Genomic DNA, 19,042 nt, shown 5'->3' on the forward strand with positions numbered 1-19,042 from the left:
AACTCTGTGTTCGCTTGCACCTGTTCTGTCTGTGCTCTGTTCTCCTCCCCCCCCCCCCCCCCCCCCCACTCCCAATATTTCTGCAGGACTCTCAAGGTCCACCAGCAATCATGAAACTGCCAAAATCAAGACTCTCTGCTCACCTTCACGCTTTCATTTCTCTTTTCTCCCACCTCTGCAACAAACTCCCTCACTCTCTTCAATCCCACTCAACCCTCCAGGTCTTTAAAACAGCTGTTCACCACCATCTCTTATATTTCCCCATCGAAAACCTTGATCTTTTCTACTCCCGTTAATCCACCTCAAACCCACCTCCTTCAAATTCCCTATTTTTTTTTTCCTGAACGCCCTTGTAGTGTCCATCTTGTTTATCTTGTGGACCCTGTCACAGCCCCTCTCTCGTCCACCGGTCTCCTGATGTTCCTATTCCTTTCTGTTGTACTTCCCTCCCTCCCCCTCTCGTATCCCCTGCCCCCTTTGTTATATGTTTTCTGTGTTAACTCTTATACGAGCCTCAACAAAGTTTACAAAAAAAAAACATTTGTGAAAATCCAAATATTTTGCCCTAACCAGCCGGCATGATGTCATCGTCTATCCTCATATCCTTGTATACTCTGCACAATAACCCAAACTCCTGAAAATAATTAAACTGAACAAGAGAAGCGGACGTTTCCATTGTATCGTTGGGCATCGGTTCAATGTAGCGGGACTGGGAGTTTCGATAGGTCACCAGCGATTATCAGGATGACAGATTCATTTTAATTTTGGATATTTTATGTATACATCGTCAAGGCTCGAGGAAGAGCTAGAACACAGAACGGATGAGGAGATAACGTAACAAAAGGAACAGCAGGGTGGGGGAAACATGAAAAGCAGGGTGGAGGAAGTAAATAGTCAGTAACGGATAAACAATGGATGCAAATAACGACGAGGGGTAGGGGTGGAAAAGATGGATATACAGAAGCAAAATTTTGGGAAGGCTGGGGGGTGATTCAATGAAGGTAGGAAAGATCATGGTTTTGGAATCTGGGAATATCTGAGATGGTCGTGAACAGCTGTCTTGAAGACCTGGAGGGAAGGATAAGATTGAAGAGGATGTAGAAGCCACAGGCAGGAAAAAAAGATGAACAAATGAGTGGTGGTGAGCAGTGGTTCTGGATTTTGGAAATTTCACTAGGAGGTGGTTGCTGGTGGACCACGTGCATCCTGCAGATACCAGGGGGGAGGGGAGGGGGAAAAAGCACTGAGGGGCAGAGGGTGCAAGACCAGAAAGGAGTCTGAAGAAGACAGAGAAACCACCATCCTGTTAGCGATGGCCAAGTGACACAGCTTCATCAAAAGAGATTCCAATGATCTTGAAAGCCTTGGTTTGCACGGTGTCAAGCTGAGCAAGGTGTGAGACAGGTGAGCCAGCTCAGAGGGAAAGCAATACTCTGTCAAGTTGTGGATGAAAGCCTTGAAGGTGGATCGGAGCTCAGGTGTGCTGAGGAAGAGCTTTGCATGATGGAGGATGCCGAGTTGGCGTCTGGCTATGGAGGCCAACTTTTAAATATGGCTTACCCAAGAGAGATCATGTCTGAGAGTGAGACCCAAGAGTTTGATTGACTGAAACCCTTTGAAAGAGTTGTTGAGAAAGTAGATTGGTGCTTTTGCGGAATGGTCCTTTTGAAGTGAGAGCGAATGAGAGGATGGGATTTCTCAGGATTGAAAGACATATTCCAAGTGTTTGACCAGATTGTGATTGTGTCAAGGTCTGTGGAAAGTGAATAGGCTGCTGTCTGTCTGTCAGAAGGATGAGGGATGCCTCAGCAGAGAGTGTAGTCATCAGCAAATAAATAAAGAAGATTTTACAGAGAGTCTGGGAGGTCATTGATGTAAGTTAGGAATAGGATGGGGCCAATTACATTGTCTTGGCACACTCCAGCCTTGACAGGGAGAGGAGAAGAAAGGATACGTTTGAAGAAATACAACCTTTGGGTTGAGGCCTTCAGAAGGGGTGGTAACCAATACAATCAGAGAGGTCGACAATGCCTTTCTCTCTGTACAAAATATGCCTGACAGAATGTGTACGTAAGAATTACACTGGCCAACAAAAGTCGTTTTCATCTGATATAATTATAGGTGGGATAGATAGCTCTTGGGACGCCGATTCCAAATCTGCTTTTGGTTTTCCTTTCGTTTCAGAATCATCACCATGTCCATGTACATTAGCCATAGCTTTGTGGTAGGTGACGTACATACTTCATCAAACGTGACAGCTTTTTCAGTTGGTCGGTTGCATCAGCACATGTAGAAGAAGCCTTCTCTGCATTCTTTTCTGACAGGGCATCTAGGAGTAGCTGGACATTGATGGCAAGCACAGACATGCACTCCAGGTCCTTCTCTTCAATGATCAACCATCTGGCAAATGCTTCCCAGTGTAGGGCGAACATGGCTGCATGCACCATAGTGTGGGCACGCAGCATTGCGTAGTAGTCTTTCCCACCGATGATCTTGTTTGCTGTTCCACGGAGACAGACATCAGCTTCTCCCATGATGTCTTCGATTCCAGTGGCCTGCATCAAATGCCCAATTGCTCCCAGGAAATTTTGAGCAATATGGAAGCCACCCATGCGCAAGATAAGTTTGGCATACTTCTGGGGGTTCTTCTTTTGCAGACCCAGAACCACTTCATAGATTGCTTGGTCGCATGTGATGATGGTGAACTCTTGGCCCTGTTTTCTTGACACATCCATGCAGTACTGAACTGACTGTTCAACCACATCTGGGTCCGTTGGCCACAATTCTTTTTAGCAAGATGAAAATAATGAAAAAATGCAAAAAAATCGGGGGCGCTTTTGCATAAAAATGATTCTAAATCATTTGGAAAGGTTTTGTAAGTGTATTTCTCAACTTGATGTTGTCAACACATGTGTTCTGTGTATCTGGGATGCACTTATTGACAGCCAACACAACCCACTGAGGATTTTAAGAAAAAAAACGTCTTACACATTTTTCGGTCAAAAAATAAAGGGCGCATATACAAAAATGGACACAAATTTTTTTCGCAAGGTTTCCGGCAGAGCAGACCTCTCATTCAGCGGACCTTGATGTCCAAATTAATAGAAAAAACACAAACAAAAAGTATAGCATGCCATGTCAGGGTCTCTCAAATTTTGGTGACTGGATCCCTGACTACCTCTCGCACGTCGAGGTTTTGGTGATATTCGAAAGGTCTCGTCACGAAAACTAGACGTGCTTGGGGATGCTAGTTGAAAAACAAAATTGTACCTAATTACGGATAACAGAGCTTGTATATTCAGATATCAAGGCCCAGGGAAAAAAGAAGTAACAAAGGTGCACATAGGTAATAACCATCAAGAACAAAAGACATGAAAGACTTACTGTTGTCAAAAACCTGTCCTTCATGTATGCTAAGATCATCACTCATTGTTTCAATGAAATCTTCAACCGAACCAAATCCGTGTTTCCTGACTGCAAGGTTTTCTCCATACGTCGGGCCGTAAGCACCATGGATGGACTTCAAAGGCATGCAGCCACCATGAGACTGGATCAGGTCCAGAACGTTCTCCTTTTTCTTCTGCACTTCATTCCCTGGAATGGCAGGAAGTTTCCGTCATGCACATTACGAAAACCTTTCGACCTGTAAACTAAAAGTAATAAATTTAAACTCTTCTTGAGGTTTCTGAATAGAACCAAATTGATTTTCCAATTTCATCTCGACCCTAAAAATTTGGGAAAATCCGAATATTTTTGTCCAAACTCTCTCGGCATGGGAATGGCAGGATAGCTTAGAAGTACGCACATTCACCTCTAATCTGTCGAGCTTGGATTCATACCTTGATGCAGCTATAAACTGTCATCATGGTAGTTTCACAGGCAGGACTAGGTATCAATGTGTGCACCGTCCCTCAGGTGGACGTTAAATGGGTGTCCCATCTGCCGCCATTAATTGGTGGACGTTAAAATATCCGACGGTGTCCTTCACAAAGAGTAGGTGAGCTATTACCATCACCATGACCAAATTTCAAATTCCTGCGACAACCTTAAGGGAGAAAGCACCAGTGGCACCATTTTCTGGGGTCTTGGTTTCTGCTCTTTTTCCCCATCTACTAACCACCGATCAACATTCAGTGACCTACCATTGAAGAGGCCAAACACAGGTTGCAGGCCACGGCCACCCGATAGTGCAGAATCCTGAACTCGGTGGTAAGTTCGGCATTTAGAAATTGGGAAGTAATGAGACAACTGTGGGGAGCAGAATTGAAGTCTTCGAGGGAAGGGACTGAGAAAATAGACTCAGGAAGACTATTCTGATATAAAAGCATGCGAGCCATTGGGGATTTCGCCATGTATCTCTGTCCATGGGAATGTGTCCTTAGGCTTTTGTGGCAGACATGGAAGAAATACATAGGAGTGAGCACGGACCGATAAGTGCAAAACACCCTCACCGAGACTAACAAGGATGAATACCCCGAATAATGAGCGAGCACTTTCCACTGACGTGGAAGAAAAGAGTGGTTTTGTGTAACCCGTAGCCTTGTCGTACATTGCAAATTCAAAAGAAACCATATTGTCGTACCATAATATGTGTGGCTGGAGGCGTAGCTGGAGGCGTAGCTGGAGGCGTACGATGCCATTTCTTTTTGGGTTTGCAGATTTTATAAAAAGTATTTTCTTTCTGCCACAAGATGTTTGATTGCCTTGAAAAAGAAGGGGTGGGGGGAGAAGAAAGGTTCATGCTTTCCATAAAATATGTATTTTAAATATTTAACCTCCTGTAATGATAGCGGTATTCCTGGTATTAGCTTAGCGGTTAGGGTGCCGGCTTGGGATCTTGGGATCCTAGGATCCTGGGTTCGAATCCCGGTCGATCGCTGAATTAACGCCAGGGGGGTCGACTCATCCTTCCGAGGTCCGCAAATTGAGTACCCGTTCACTGGTAATTCCCTGTGTGTCACAAGAGGCGACTAAAAGGGTTGGCTGCAGGAAGGGCATCCGGCCATAAAACAAAAAAGGGGCCCACGGTGCCCGAAAAAGGCCAACCCCTGCTCTGCGGGCGAAATATGGCCTCTAAAGGAGGTTCTGTAATGATAGCGGTCCAGTGGATAATTGTGTCTTGCAGGGAGAGCATGCAACATGACAATATCGTAAACTTTGTACCTCCGTGACATTCTCTTGCATAAACCTTTACTTCTCCACTCAAACTTCAAAGGAATTTGTCTTTAAAATGGATGTAGGCTATGAGCCAGACCCCCCAAATTGACCAGTCGGTACCATACAGATGGAGTAAGGCTCATTGTGATTTTTAGCAAGATATATGTCCCTAGATATGAAAAAAAAGTGATAGCAGTGTGTAACTCTCGGCCATCTCTGTGTTATCACCCGAAATATTATTATACGCCCGCTTCGCTTCGCCAAAAAATGTGATATTTGCTAAAATTGGAATAAATATGTTTTTAAGGACCACAGAGTGCCAATAATTTGCATACTGGATGCCAACTAATATAGTAATAGAAATATAGAACATTTGTGGGGTTATTTATCAAATTTTTGATATAATGACAAAAAATATGTTAAATTTAGTGAAAAAGTGGTCGAAATCGCTTCGAGTTCAGAATTCACATTGTACATATTTGTTCGAGAGATCATGATAAACCTAGAGTGTGGAGCAAGTTTGCATGCATTGTGAAATATAATGTAGCTGATGTTACAAACCTACTTTAGGATACTAGCTAATACCAAAAATTACACTGAGATACCAAAAGTAGTAGACGAATAAACCTAAAATGTTCAAAAGCTATGTTTCGTTCCAAAATATCAAAATTAGGGGGTATGGTTGAACATATTTTGAACTTTGCCAAAATATGTGCCCCAAACAACCACCATATTACAAAGTAATGATATACAGTATTCCAATGCAGTGGTTCCTTGCGAAGATTTTGAGGGGTCAAATGTTACTCTGGGAGTTTTCATTTTTGAAATATTGACAAAAATGTACAATGTAAATTCTGAACTCGAAGCGATTTCGACCACTTTTTCACTAAATTTAACATATGTTTTGTCATTATATCAATATTTTGATAAATAACCCCCACAAATGTTCTATTTTCTATTACTATATTAGTTGGCATCCAGTATGCAAATTATTGGCACTCTGTGGTCCTTAAAAACATATATTTATTCCAATTTTAGCAAATATCACATTTTTTGGCGAAGCGAAGCAGGCGTATAATAATATTTCGGGTGATAACACAGAGATGGCCGAGAGTTATACACTGCTATCACTTTTTTTTCATATCTAGGGACATATATCTTGCTAAAAATCACAATGAGCCTTACTCCATCTGTATGGTACCAACCAACCCCCTTGGCTCATTGCCTAATGCAGGATGTAGACACTAACATATGTTAATCTATGTATCAGTTGTATCACTATCATACTATGCTTTGATTACAAAGACATTAGTAGGGTAGAACGACACTCGATAGAGAGCATACCTCCACCAGGCTGAACAATTTATGTCTTGTATCCCACTGATATAATAGGTCGGATCTGTATCTGGACCTGAACCAAAATCGAATTGGCTTGTTCTCATCACCTAACAAAGCCATCTACCAAATTGTCATAAGTCGTCCACATCTTTTTGAAATATCGTGTTGTATATCGTTTTTTGGCCCTCTCACTCAATGGTGAAGAATCACTTAGAAGATTGAAAAAAATTCTCATATCCGGATCCGGATCTTCACCAAAATCAAATCAACTCTTCTTTGTCACACATCCAACCTGTCCAACCAAGTGTCGTTCGAATCCATTCATAATATTTTGAGATATCGTGCTATATAACGTTTTTGTTGCCTTCCTTCAACGGCGAAGAATCACTTCAAAAATTATAGTAGCTCCTTCCGGATCTCGCCAAAATGTTGTCATTGTCACATACTCGACCTGTCCATCAAATTTCGTCCGAATCTGTCCACAACATTTTGAGATATCATGTGCACAGACAAACAGGGGTTAAAACATAAGTAGAGATATATTCAAAGTAGTCCACCTCCATGCCAAATAAATAAATACCATATCCTCCAGTGTGCGGCATTATCGGGGTGCCTTCGGCACCTGGCGATGCCGCTTTACAACACATGGAGACAGAATTGGGAGGGAGCGGTGTGCCCTTTTGACCTCGAAAATAGTTGTATTCCATATTTAATGACTCGATATGCAAATACTCTTCTATTTTCAAGTCAATCGGATGAAAATTGTTTTTCAGATGAAAATGGATGACTTTGTAAGTTTGACCTTGAGTTGACCTTTGACCTTTTGACCTCAAAAAAGTTGGTTTCCCAATTTAGTGATTCGATATACAAATATGCTGTTCAATTTTCAACTCAATTGGATGAAAAATGGCGATTTCAGAAATTTGACCTCAAGATGACCTTTGACATTTGACCTTAAAATCAATAGGCTTCTCAAGTCTGACTTCTCATTTGTGACGACCTCTACAACTTGGTGAAGTTTCATGATGATCGGTTTGGAATTGTGACCATTAGGCTGGTGACAAACAAACAAACGAAAAATCGGTCAGAGACCGAGGACTTGCCGGAATGTACTTTTTTATCGGCCATTTTGGACAAATATGGCGGCCGAACCACGTGACCGATGACTTCATCATTATTTGTTTTCTAAACTAATTTATTCCTTGATGATGCTCAAGAAATTTCATTTTGATCGGATGAAGTTTTGTACTTGTCGAATTATGACGTCATAATGGAGGCACCTATGACATCATCATTAACATATTTTATTCCCCATGGAGAGTTCTTTACAATGAGCCATGTCTTAATTTTTTATATTCAGCACTTTCGGAGATATAGAGGTGCAAAGTTTTTCGGTTTTTCCAAGATGGCGGCCGAACCACGTGACCGATGACGTCACCATTTTTTTTTTTTCTCCACCAGTTTATGCCGTCATGTCGCTCAAGAAATTGCATCTTGATTGGATGAAGTTTTGTACTTGTCGAATTATCAAATTATGACGTCGTAATGAAGGCCTTGGGCCGTGAGAGTTAAAAATTGGGCACAGTCTATTCCAGGGCAAAACAAATATGTGTGTAAAGTTTGGCGATTCTGCGTTCAACAGTGTAGACGTAGTGCTGCGCACAGACAGATAATTCCAATCCGGCTTTCCGCTCCAACCACAGTACTGAAACTGCTCTCCTCAAAATCACCAACGACCTTCTCCTCTCCTCTGACGCTGGCAACCTCAACATTCTCATCCTCCTCGACCTCAGCGCCGCCTTTGACACCATCGATCACACCATCCTCCTCACCCGACTTGAAACCACCTTTAACATTACCGGCACTGCCCTCTCTTGGATTAAATCATACCTCTCTGACAGACGTCAGTTCATCTCCATCAATAACTGCAAATCCCCCACTGCTCCCCTCCCCCAAGGTGTCCCCCAAGGTTCAGTTCTTGGCCCCCTCCTCTTCATCCTTTACCTGTCCCCCCTCGGTCACTTAATCCGCCGTCATGGTCTCCAATTCCACTGCTTCGCCGATGACATCCAGCTTTTCATCTCCACCAAGTCCGTCTCCACCGCCACCCACTCTATCCTGACAAACTGCATCACTGAAATAAAATCCTGGCTTCAAATCAACTTCCTCAAACTTAACTGTGAAAAATCTGAAATAATCATCATTGGCCGAAAAACGCTGACCAAGTCCACCCATAACTTTGCCCTCAACATCGACGGTTTCCCAGTATCCACCTCCCCTCACATCCGGAATCTTGGCATTAAAGCGCGGCGTTACGCGCGCTGCTTGTGAGCAAGGAGGAAGCGGACAAGCGGTAACATATAAACGTCTTTATTGTAAGACTACACTGTAACACTGTACTGTCCCGGGCTGGGCGCCCGGTGTATATCATGAGGCCACGCCTACCCCTGGTGCGTGGCCACCGCCCACTTGGTGCGCGGAATGATGTCACCACGCCAGTGGGCTTTTGTGTCCGCCACACGCGCCCCCCCAGAATTCCCGCGCACCTGGAGGGCCAGTTTGCGGGGCAGCCGAATGACCCGGCCGAAGCGCCCCCTGGCGATCGGCGGCGTCCGGGGTGCAGGGATGCCAGGTGGGATGCCCCTGGCTGCCCCTGGGATGGGTGCAGGACCGGGGGGCGGCGTGGCGGCGGGGCTGGGCGGTGCCGGGGGTCCGCCCGCAGGAGGGCGGCCCCGACGTGGGGGTCGGGCCACTGGCGGTGGATGGTCCACATCGAGGTGGGCCGGCTTGAGGCGGTCTACCGAAACGCGGTCAGGAGTACCGCCGATGTCCAGGGTGAAGTGCTTCGCCCCGGTCTCCAGCACGCGGAAAGGCCCGTCGTACGGGGGCCGCAGTGGTGTCCGATGGGCATCGTGGCGGACGAAGACGTACTCCGCCGTGCGAAGCTCCGGGGCGACGTGCGTCGGTGGGTGCCCGTGGCATGCCGTTGGCACCGGGGCGAACCTCTGGGCGGTCTCTTGTAGAGCGGAGCGCTGCTGTGCCGCGGACCATGGTGCCGTGGAGTCGGGGAGGAACTCGCCCGGCACCCGCAGCGGTTGCCCGAAGACCAATTCCGCCGCGGATGCGCGCAGGTCCTCCTTGGGCGCCGTCCGGAGGCCCAGCAGGACCCAGGGGAGCCTGTCGACCCAGCCGCCGTCGCGGAGGGTGGCCCGGAGCGCGGCCTTCAATGAGCGGTGAAATCGCTCACACAGGCCGTTAGCCTGGGGATGGTAGGCCGTGGTTCGGTGCAGCCGGACCCCGAGCCCCTGCGCAACCGCCCCCCAGAGCTCCGAGGTGAACTGGGGGCCGCGGTCGGATGAGATGTCTGAGGGGGCGCCGAACCGGGCGACCCAGGTGGCGATGAAAGCCTGCGCGACATCGGCCGCCGTTGTCGACGCCAAGGGCACGGCCTCCGGCCACCGGGTGGTGCGGTCCACCATGGTGAGGACGTAGGTGAAACCCCGCGAGGGGGGCAGAGGTCCCACCAGGTCCACGTGGACGTGGTCAAACCGGCGTTCCGGCACCGTGAACGGGGCCAACGGGGCCTGGGTGTGCCGGTGCACCTTGGCGCGCTGGCACGCGAGGCACGTCCTGGCCCAGCCGCGGACGGCCTTCCGGAGGCCATGCCAGACGAACTTGTCGGCGATCAGCCTTTGGGAGGCCCTCGCGCCCGGGTGGGACAGGCCGTGGATGGCGTCAAACACCTGGCGCTGCCAGCCCGCGGGCACGATGGGGCGAGGACGCCCGAGGGAGACGTCGCACAAGAGGGCCGCGCCCGCGCCGTCAAACGGCACCTCGGTGACGCGGAGGCCCGTGACGGCGGTCCGCAAGGCCTGGACGTCGGGGTCAGCGGCCTGGTCCGCTGCCATCCGGGCATAGTCGATGCCGAGGTGGACTGCGTGGGCGACGGCCCGGGAAAGGCAATCCGCCACCGGGTTGTCCTTCCCCGCAACGTGCTGGATGTCCGTCGTGTACTCGGACACGGCCGAGAGGTGACGCTGCTGCCGGGCCGACCACGGCTCGGTGACTTTGCCCATCGCAAAGATCAGCGGCTTGTGGTCGACGAAGGCAGTGAACGCCCGGCCCTCGAGCAGATGGCGGAAGTGCCTGACCGCCAAGTGAAGTCCGAGCAACTCGCGGTCGAAGGTACTGTAACGGCGTTCGGGCGGGCGAAGCTGCCGGCTAAAGAACGCCAGCGGTTGCCAAGCTCCACGCACCCATTGCTCATGCACTGCGCCCACCGCGTAGTCCGAGGCATCGGTGGTGAGGGCGATCGGTGCATCGGGCGCCGGGTGCGCGAGCATGGTGGCGTTAGCCAAGGCGAGCTTCGCGCCCGTGAACGCCGTGTCCATCTGCTCGGTCCAGGTAACGTCGCCTTTGCCCGGCTTACCTCGGAGAGCTTCGTGCAGGGGGCGCAGGAGCTGGGCGATACGGGGCAGGAACCGATGGTAAAAGTTCACCATGCCCAGGAACTCCTGCAGCCCTCTGATCGTGCGGGGGCGCGGAAACCCCTTCACCGCCTCCACCTTGGCCGGTAGGGGGACGGCTCCGTGCCATCACGTCGGGGTCACCAGTAAAGCGCGGCGTTACGCGCGCTGCTTGTGAGCAAGGAGGAAGCGGACAAGCGGTAACATATAAACGTCTTTATTGTAAGACTACACTGTAACACTGTACTGTCCCGGGCTGGGCGCCCGGTGTATATCATGAGGCCACGCCTACCCCTGGTGCGTGGCCACCGCCCACTTGGTGCGCGGAATGATGTCACCACGCCAGTGGGCTTTTGTGTCCGCCACAGCATCATCTTTGACCAAACCCTCTCCTTCGACAAATACACTAAACAGATCACAAAGACAGCCTTCTTTCACCTGAAAAACATCGCCCGTCTCCGTCCATCCCTCTCCTCCGTGGCTGCAGAAACCCTCATCCACGCCTTCATCACTTCCCGTCTGGACTACTGCAACAGCCTCCTTTATGGTTCACCCTCAACAATCACCAATAAACTCCAATACATTCAGAACTCCGCTGCCCGTCTACTCACCCATTCCCGGACCCGTGACCACATCACCCCCGTCCTTTACAAGCTTCACTGGCTCCCCATCTCCCAGAGAATCCAGTACAAAATCCTCCTCTTGACCTACAAAGCCCTCCATAACCTGGCCCCATCCTACCTGGCTGACCTCCTCTCCAGACACACTCCCACCCGCAACCTCCGCTCTGCTGGTACCAACCTCCTGACCCCCCCCCCCCCATCCGGACCAAATTTAGATCCTGGGGGGACAGGGCCTTCTCCATCGCTGCTCCCACCCTCTGGAACTCGCTACCTCACACCATCAGAGACTCCTCCTCACTCACCACATTCAAAACATCACTCAAGACCCACCTGTTCAACACTGCATTCAACATTTAACCCACAGCATCTAACGCCTGACTATCTCCTCTCCTTCTCCCTCCTTTGTGCTTTGAATATTTCCCTATTGATTCTTCTTTTTTTGCAATTGTTTTTATGTTTTGCTATGCATTATGTTTTGCACTCTGTCAAAGCGTCTTTGGGCTTCCTGAAAAGCGCTATATAAAATAAATGCATTATTATTATTATTATTATAAACAGACAAATGAAAAATCGGTCAGAGACCGAGGACTTGCCGGAGTGTATTTTTTATCGGCCATTTTGGACAAATATGGCGGCCGAACCACGTGACCGATGACGTCATCATTATTTTTTTCTCTACCCGTTTATGCCGACATGGCGCTCAAGAAATTGCACCTTGATCGGATGAAGTTTTGTTCTTGTCGAATTATGATGTCATAATGGAGGCACCAATGAATCATAATTAACATATTTTATTCCCCATGGAGAGTTCTTTGCAATGAGCCATGTCTCAATTTTTTCTATTCAGCACTTTCGGAGATATAGAGGTGCAAAGTATTTCGGTTTTTCCAAGATGGCGGCCGAACCACGTGACCGATGACGTCATCTTTTTTTTTTCTCCACCAGTTCATGCCGTCATGTCGCTCAAGAAATTGCATCTTGATTGGATGAAGTTTTGTACTTGTTGAATTATCAAATTATGACGTCATAATGGAGGCCTTGGGCCGAGAGAGTTAAAAATTGGGCACAGTCTATTCCAGGGCAAGACAAATATGTGTGTAAAGTTTGGCGATTCTACATGCAACGGTGTAGACGTAGTGCTGCGCACAAACAGACAAACAGACAGACAGACAAACCAACGGATCAACATACTTGCCGGAATCTTTTCCGTCCACAAATCCAATTCCGTCCACGAATCCGTCCACAAACAGACAGAATAATAAACGCAACCGACCAATATACTTGAAAAAATTTCGATTTTGCAAGTAACAAACAAGATATACGCCGTGCATAGCACGATACTTGCAAAGTCTCTAAAAGAAGTTGTTGGCCTATGATGACCTCAAAAATAATTAGTGGTTGAATTCAGTGACCTGACATGCAAGTCCTCTTAAAATAAGTCAATCTGATGAAAATTGAGGATTTTAGAAATTTGACAGAGTTGGTGACCTTTATCCTATGTTGACCTATTGACCTTTTAACCCCAAAAACAATAGGCTTCTTGCTTAAGACCAACTCTACCATTTGGTAAAGTTTCGTGAAGATCGGTTGAAAATTGTGACCTGTAGGCGACTGACATAGACATACAAACAGACAGACAGATAAACAGACAGACAGACAAACAGACAGACAGAAAACAGACAGAATTAGAACGGTATTCAGTAGACAGCATACCTCCACCTGGTTGGCCATATTACTCAATGGTAAAGAATCACTTTTAAAAATCTACTAGCCGGATCCAGATCTTCACCAAAATTGAATCGATACTTCCTTGTCACACACACTACCTGTCCAACAGGTTCCGTCCAAATCCGTCCATAACTTTTTGAGATGTTATTCTATGTATCGTTTTTTGGCCCGATCTCCCAATGGTGAAGAATCACTTTTAAAATTCTCGTAGCCGGATCCGAATCCGGATCTTCACCAAAATGTAATCATTTCGTCCTTGTCACATACGCTACATCTCTGCCAAATTTCGTCCGAATCCGTCCACAACTTTTTGAGATATTTTGTTCACAAACAAACGGACAGACAAACGGACAGAGAAACGGACAGACAAACAAACAGACAGGGGTGAAAACATAACCTCCATCCACCTTTGGTGGCGGAGGTAACAACGCACAAGACCAACCAATATACTTGAAAAAAATTCCATTTTGCAAGTAACAAGAAAGAAAACAAATGGAGTGAAAAGTGAGTATTGTATTTCGGCACACATCATCAGGTGAGGAGGTTGTGCAGCGCCTGAAGATGGAATAGTGAGAGGCGGAGTGCAATAGTCGTGTTATTTTTGGCTGTAGAGCAAGTAAGGTACATTGTATATTGTTATAATTGTACTTTACAGGGTGAGTCATAAGTCGCAAGACACGGTTTGAGCTGCTTATAGAAGGTTAGTTTATACCATGTATTTATCCTGCTTTTTTGGGGGGGAAGGCGGGTTTGGGGGTCCAGATAATACAAATAATACATTAAACCAAGATGGCAGACACCAGTCAATTTTTTTTTGTGTGTATACAAGATCGAGGCTCGTGTAAGAGCTAACATGAATCACAAAAAGACAAACTGACATAAAACATAATATAAAGGGAGTGAGAGACAAGATGGGGAGGGAGGGAGAAGCACACAAGTACAACAGCAGAGAGCAGGGACATCGGGCGATCTGTGGGAGGGAGAGGGCTTCGGGGGAGGAGGCATGGGAAAGGGGGTTGGGGGATGGGCGAGGTGAAAACACATGGACACTGCTAGGACTTCCAGGAAAGAAGTCGGTATTTCAACAAAGTGGATCTGGGGTGAATTAGCGGGGGTAGAAAAGATCAAGGTTTTGAATGGGGGAAGAAAAGAGATGGTGGTGAACAGCTGTTTTAAAGACCTGGAGGGAGGAGAGGGATTGAAGAGAGTGAAGGTGAGCAGAGAGTCTTGATTTTGCCAGTTTAACCATAAGAGGGTTGCTGGGAGATCTTGTTACGTATTCATGTCGCACGATGAAAGAAGCTCCTCACGTGAAAACACATAAAGCAACCGTAACATGTGAGTTGTCCGATGCATGTCATGAAAACAGGTCATCTTGTGACAATCAATGGTGGACGTCACACGGATGCAATCGGTGTGTAGGGAGATACAGTATGGTAATTGTTGTTTCCGAGCTGCATATCAATTGTTGTATTACTGTAATATATAATTGTTACTCCTGTTATTATTTACAACTGTAATATGTTATCACTCCTGGGACTTATGACTCGGCCTGGTAAACGATATTTACACAGCACTCAGTACAGATGGATCACATGACTCACCTTGCACAGAGAACGAAATTAATGAAACACACCAGCGCGAGTCCTCCCACGATCTGCACAACCTGTACACCTCGTTGTGCACCTGCCGAGTCCTCGCTTCAGGCAAATCGTGTCGACTCCACTCTTGAGGAATTCTCCCGTCCGTCTGAACTACAACAGCAGCTGAGAGATGCGCGTGGTTTAAATAGTGATGTCCATTGTGATGCCGACGGTTCAAATGACATTTCTCGAAAGAGGTGCGACGGTTTCGAATTCCGCAAACATTTTCGCGTTTCTTTGCACGGTGACGTCATAAACGTTTTTCGAGAAGTGACGCGTAAAGCGCGAAAGATTTAGCGCCTTTTACACAGGCGCACGTGGCATGCTTGCATCATGGGAGTACGTACGACGTAGGTATAATAAAATATTGAAGTGTGGTGCTGCGCACACACAACTTGCTTCTCCTGGACTCCGTGTCCTTTCCTCCTGACAAGGTGGAAAAGTTTCTTTCAACCCTCGACTCTGATTCTGCAACTGGACCCGACGGCATCAGCCCACGGGTCCTAAAATCCTGCTCTGCTGCTCTATCTCACCCTCTCTCTGTTCTCTTCACCCTCTCTTTTGCTCAAGGTCAACTGCCATCTGCTTGGAAATCAGCCAACATCACCGCTTTGCACAAAAAAGGTGCAAAAACAGATCCTAGCAACTACAGACCAATCAGCCTTCTCCCGATTATCAGCAAAGTCATGGAATTCATCATTGCTTCGGATATGAAATCTTTCCTCTTCTCCAATGGCTTGATCTCTGATCATCAATTTGGTTTCAGACCAGGTCACTCTACTCTGGACATGCTGCTTCTGCTGTCTCAACAATGGATGGAGGTCCTCAATGCCAAACAGGAAATTAGAGCTGTCTCCCTCGACATATCACGTGCCTTCGACACGGTCTGGCACCCCGCTCTGCTCACCAAACTCTCCTCCTTTGGTATCCATGGAAATCTCCACGCATGGCTGGCGGACTTCCTCTCTAGTCGTCGTCAACGTGTGGCCCTGAATGGGTTTCTCTCATCTCCTCTTCCTGTTCAGGCTGGAGTTCCCCAAGGCAGTGTTCTGGGCCCCGTGCTTTTTCTGGTCTTCATCAATGATCTCTCTGACTCTCTCGAAAATCCTCTCTATCTCTTTGCTGATGACTCCACTCTCTGCCGCTCCATTCCTCTTCCCGCAGATCGGCAGTCTGCTGCCTCCTCACTCTCTGAAGACCTGGACAAAATCACAGACTGGTCAAACAACAAGTGGAACATGTCTTTCAATCCTGACAAATCTCACACTCTTACTATGTCTCTCCGAAAAGATCGACTGGACAACCCTCCCATCTACTTTCTCAACAATCCTCTCCAAGAAGTTCTGTCGCTCAAGATTTTGGGTCTCACTATCTGCCATGATCTTTCTTGGGAAAACCACATTTCCAAGCTGGCCTCCAAAGCCAGTCGCCGACTGGGCATCCTCCGTCGTGCGAAGTCCTTCCTCGGCACACCTGAGCTCCTCACCACATACAAGGCTTTCATCCGCAGCTCAATGGAATACTGTTCTCCCCTATGGGCCGGTGCTCCTGCCTCACACCTAGCTCGGCTTCACGCTGTTGAAACCAAAGCTTTCAGAATTATTGGAATCTCCCGCGATGAAGCTATCTCTGAGGGCCTTTCACTCACTCACCGCAGGCAGGTAGGTGGTCTTTCTGTCTTCTACCGACTCCTCTCCGGCCTTGCACCCCCAGCTCTCTCTGTGCTCTGTCCCCCAAATATTCCTACAGGTCGCACAAGATCTGCCAGCAACCCTCTGATGGTTAAACTGCCGAAATCTCGGCTCTCTGCTCACCTTCACTCTTTCATTCCTCTTTTCTCCCGCCTCTGGAACAAACTCCCTCACTCCCTTCAATCCCACTCCTCCCTCCAGGTCTTTAAAACAGCTGTTCACCACCATCTCTTATCTTCCCCCATCCAAAACCTTGATCTTTTCTACCCCCGCTAATTCACCCCAGATCCACCTTGTTTGAAATTCCAACTTCTTTCCTGGAAGTCCTGGCAGTGTCCATATGTTTTATACCTCTCCCACCGCCCCCTTCCCATGCCCCCCCCCCCCCAAAGCCCTCGCCCTCTCTCAGATCTCTCGATGTCTCCATGTCTCTCGGTCCCTGCTCTCAAATGTTGTGTTTGTGTCCTTCCCCCTCTCTCCCCATCTTGTCTACCGCACCCGATGTTATATGTTTTATGTGTCGGTTTGTCTTTCTGTGTGATTAATGTTCGCTCTTTCACGAGCCTCGATCTTGTATACAAAAAAAAGAAAAAAAAAAGAAAAAAAAAAGAGGTAGGTCACAACGCGTTTGTTAAAACAAAAGCCTTTATTTCGAAAGCTAGAACTGCAGCACTGAGCGGGCTCGAGCTTAGAGCCCGCATATATGTGCCGAGGCCACGCCTAGTCCCCGGGCGTGGCCGATCGGTCGAAGGGCGGGGCATGTGCCATCGGTCCCCGCCTGGGCGCTCGCGCCACCCACTGGTGCGCAGAATTATTGCCCCTTGTGCCCGCCACACGCGCCCCCCCAGAATTCCCGCGCACCTGAAGGGTGAGTTTGCGGGGAAGCCGGATGACCCGACCGAAACGCCCCCTGGCGATGGGTGCAGGGCTGGGGGGTGCCGGGGGTCCGACCGCCGGGAGGCGGCCTCGACGCGGAGGCAGAGCTGCTGGCGGGGGTGCCGGGGGTCCGACCGCCGGGGGGCGGCCTCGACGCGGAGGCAGAGCTGCTGGCGGAGGGTGGTCCGGATCGAGGTGGGCCGGCTTGAGGCGGTCCACGGAAATGCGATCCGGGGCACCGCCGATGTCGACGGTGAAAAATTTGTCCCAGGTCTCCAGCACGCGGAAGGGCCCGTCGTATGGGGGCCGTAGCGGTACCCGGTGGGCGTCATGCCGGATGAACACGTACTTTGCCGTGCGAAGCCCCGGGGCGACGTGGGAAGGCGGGCAACCGTGGTGTGCCGTTGGCACCGGGGCGAACCTCCGGGCGGTCTCCTGAAGGGCGGAGCGCTGTTGCGCCGCGGACCAAGGAGTCGTGGAGTCGGGGATAAATTCACCCGGTACCCGCAGTGGTTGCCCGAAGACCAGCTCTGCCGAGGACGCGCGCAGGTCGTCCTTGGGCGCCGTCCTGAGGCCCAGCAGGACCCAGGGGAGTCTGTCGACCCAGCCGCCGTCGCAGAGGCTGGCCCGGAGCACGGCCTTCATGGAGCGATGAAAGCGCTCGCACAGGCCATTGGCCTGGGGGTGGTAGGCCGTGGTGCGGTGTAGTTTCACCCCGAGCCCTTGCGCCACCGCGGCCCAGAGCTCCGAGGTGAACTGGGGGCCGCGGTCGGACGAGATGTCTGAGGGGGCACAGAACTGGGCAACCCAAGTGGCGATAAAGGCTTGTGCCACCTCAGCCGCGGACGTCGCCGCCAATGGGACGGCCTGCGGCCACCGTGTGGTGCGGTCGACCATGGTGAGGAGGTGGGTAAAACCTCGCGAGGGGGGCAGAGGTCCCACCAAGTCGACGTGCACGTGGTCGAACCGCCGCTCGGGCACCGTAAACGGGGCCAATGGTGTCTGGGTGTGGCGGTGGACCTTTGCGCGCTGGCACACGAGACACGTCCTGGCCCAGTCGCGGACGTCCTTCCTGAGGCCATGCCAGACGAACTTCGCCCCGACGAGTTTCTGGGATGCCCTCGCGCCAGGGTGGGACAGGCCGTGGATGGCGTCGAACACTGGGTGCTGCCAGCCAACGGGCACGATGGGGCGAGGCCGGCCGAGGGAGACGTCGCATAGGAGGGCCGTGCCCGCGGCGTCGAACGGCACCTCGGTGACGCGGAGGCCCGTGACGGCGGTCCGCAAGGCCTGGATGCCGGGGTCGGCGGTCTGGGCCTCCGCCATCCGGGCATAGTCGACCCCGAGGTGGACCACGTGCACGACGGACCGGGAAAGGCAATCCGCCACCGGGTTGTCCTTACCCGCCACGTGACGGATGTCCGTCGTGTACTCGGACACGGCAGAGAGGTGGCGCTGCTGCCGTGCCGACCATGGCTCGGCGACCTTGGCCATCGCGAACACAAGGGGCTTGTGGTCAA

At 49.5% G+C, this 19,042-nt stretch overlaps 1 protein-coding gene across 1 annotated transcript in view; it reads right to left on the reverse strand.

Annotated features, from left to right (window-relative positions):
• LOC137418725 (uncharacterized) overlaps positions 1 to 15,054 on the reverse strand; it is a 37,242-nt gene extending 22,188 nt beyond the window's left edge. Inside the window, exons 1-3 of the mRNA XM_068104837.2 lie at positions 14,917 to 15,054; positions 4,583 to 4,703; positions 3,385 to 3,594 (exon numbers count right to left, since the gene is read on the reverse strand). Coding sequence (XP_067960938.2) covers positions 3,385 to 3,594; positions 4,583 to 4,640 — 268 coding nt within the window. The 5' untranslated portion in view covers positions 4,641 to 4,703; positions 14,917 to 15,054. The remainder of the gene's footprint in view (positions 1 to 3,384; positions 3,595 to 4,582; positions 4,704 to 14,916) is intronic.
• Between the last annotated feature and the right edge of the window lie 3,988 nt (positions 15,055 to 19,042).

The sequence above is a fragment of the Myxine glutinosa genome, chromosome 14 (assembly GCF_964187855.1).
Source record: "Myxine glutinosa chromosome 14, kmMyxGlut1.1, whole genome shotgun sequence".
Taxonomy (NCBI): Eukaryota; Metazoa; Chordata; class Myxini; order Myxiniformes; family Myxinidae; genus Myxine; species Myxine glutinosa.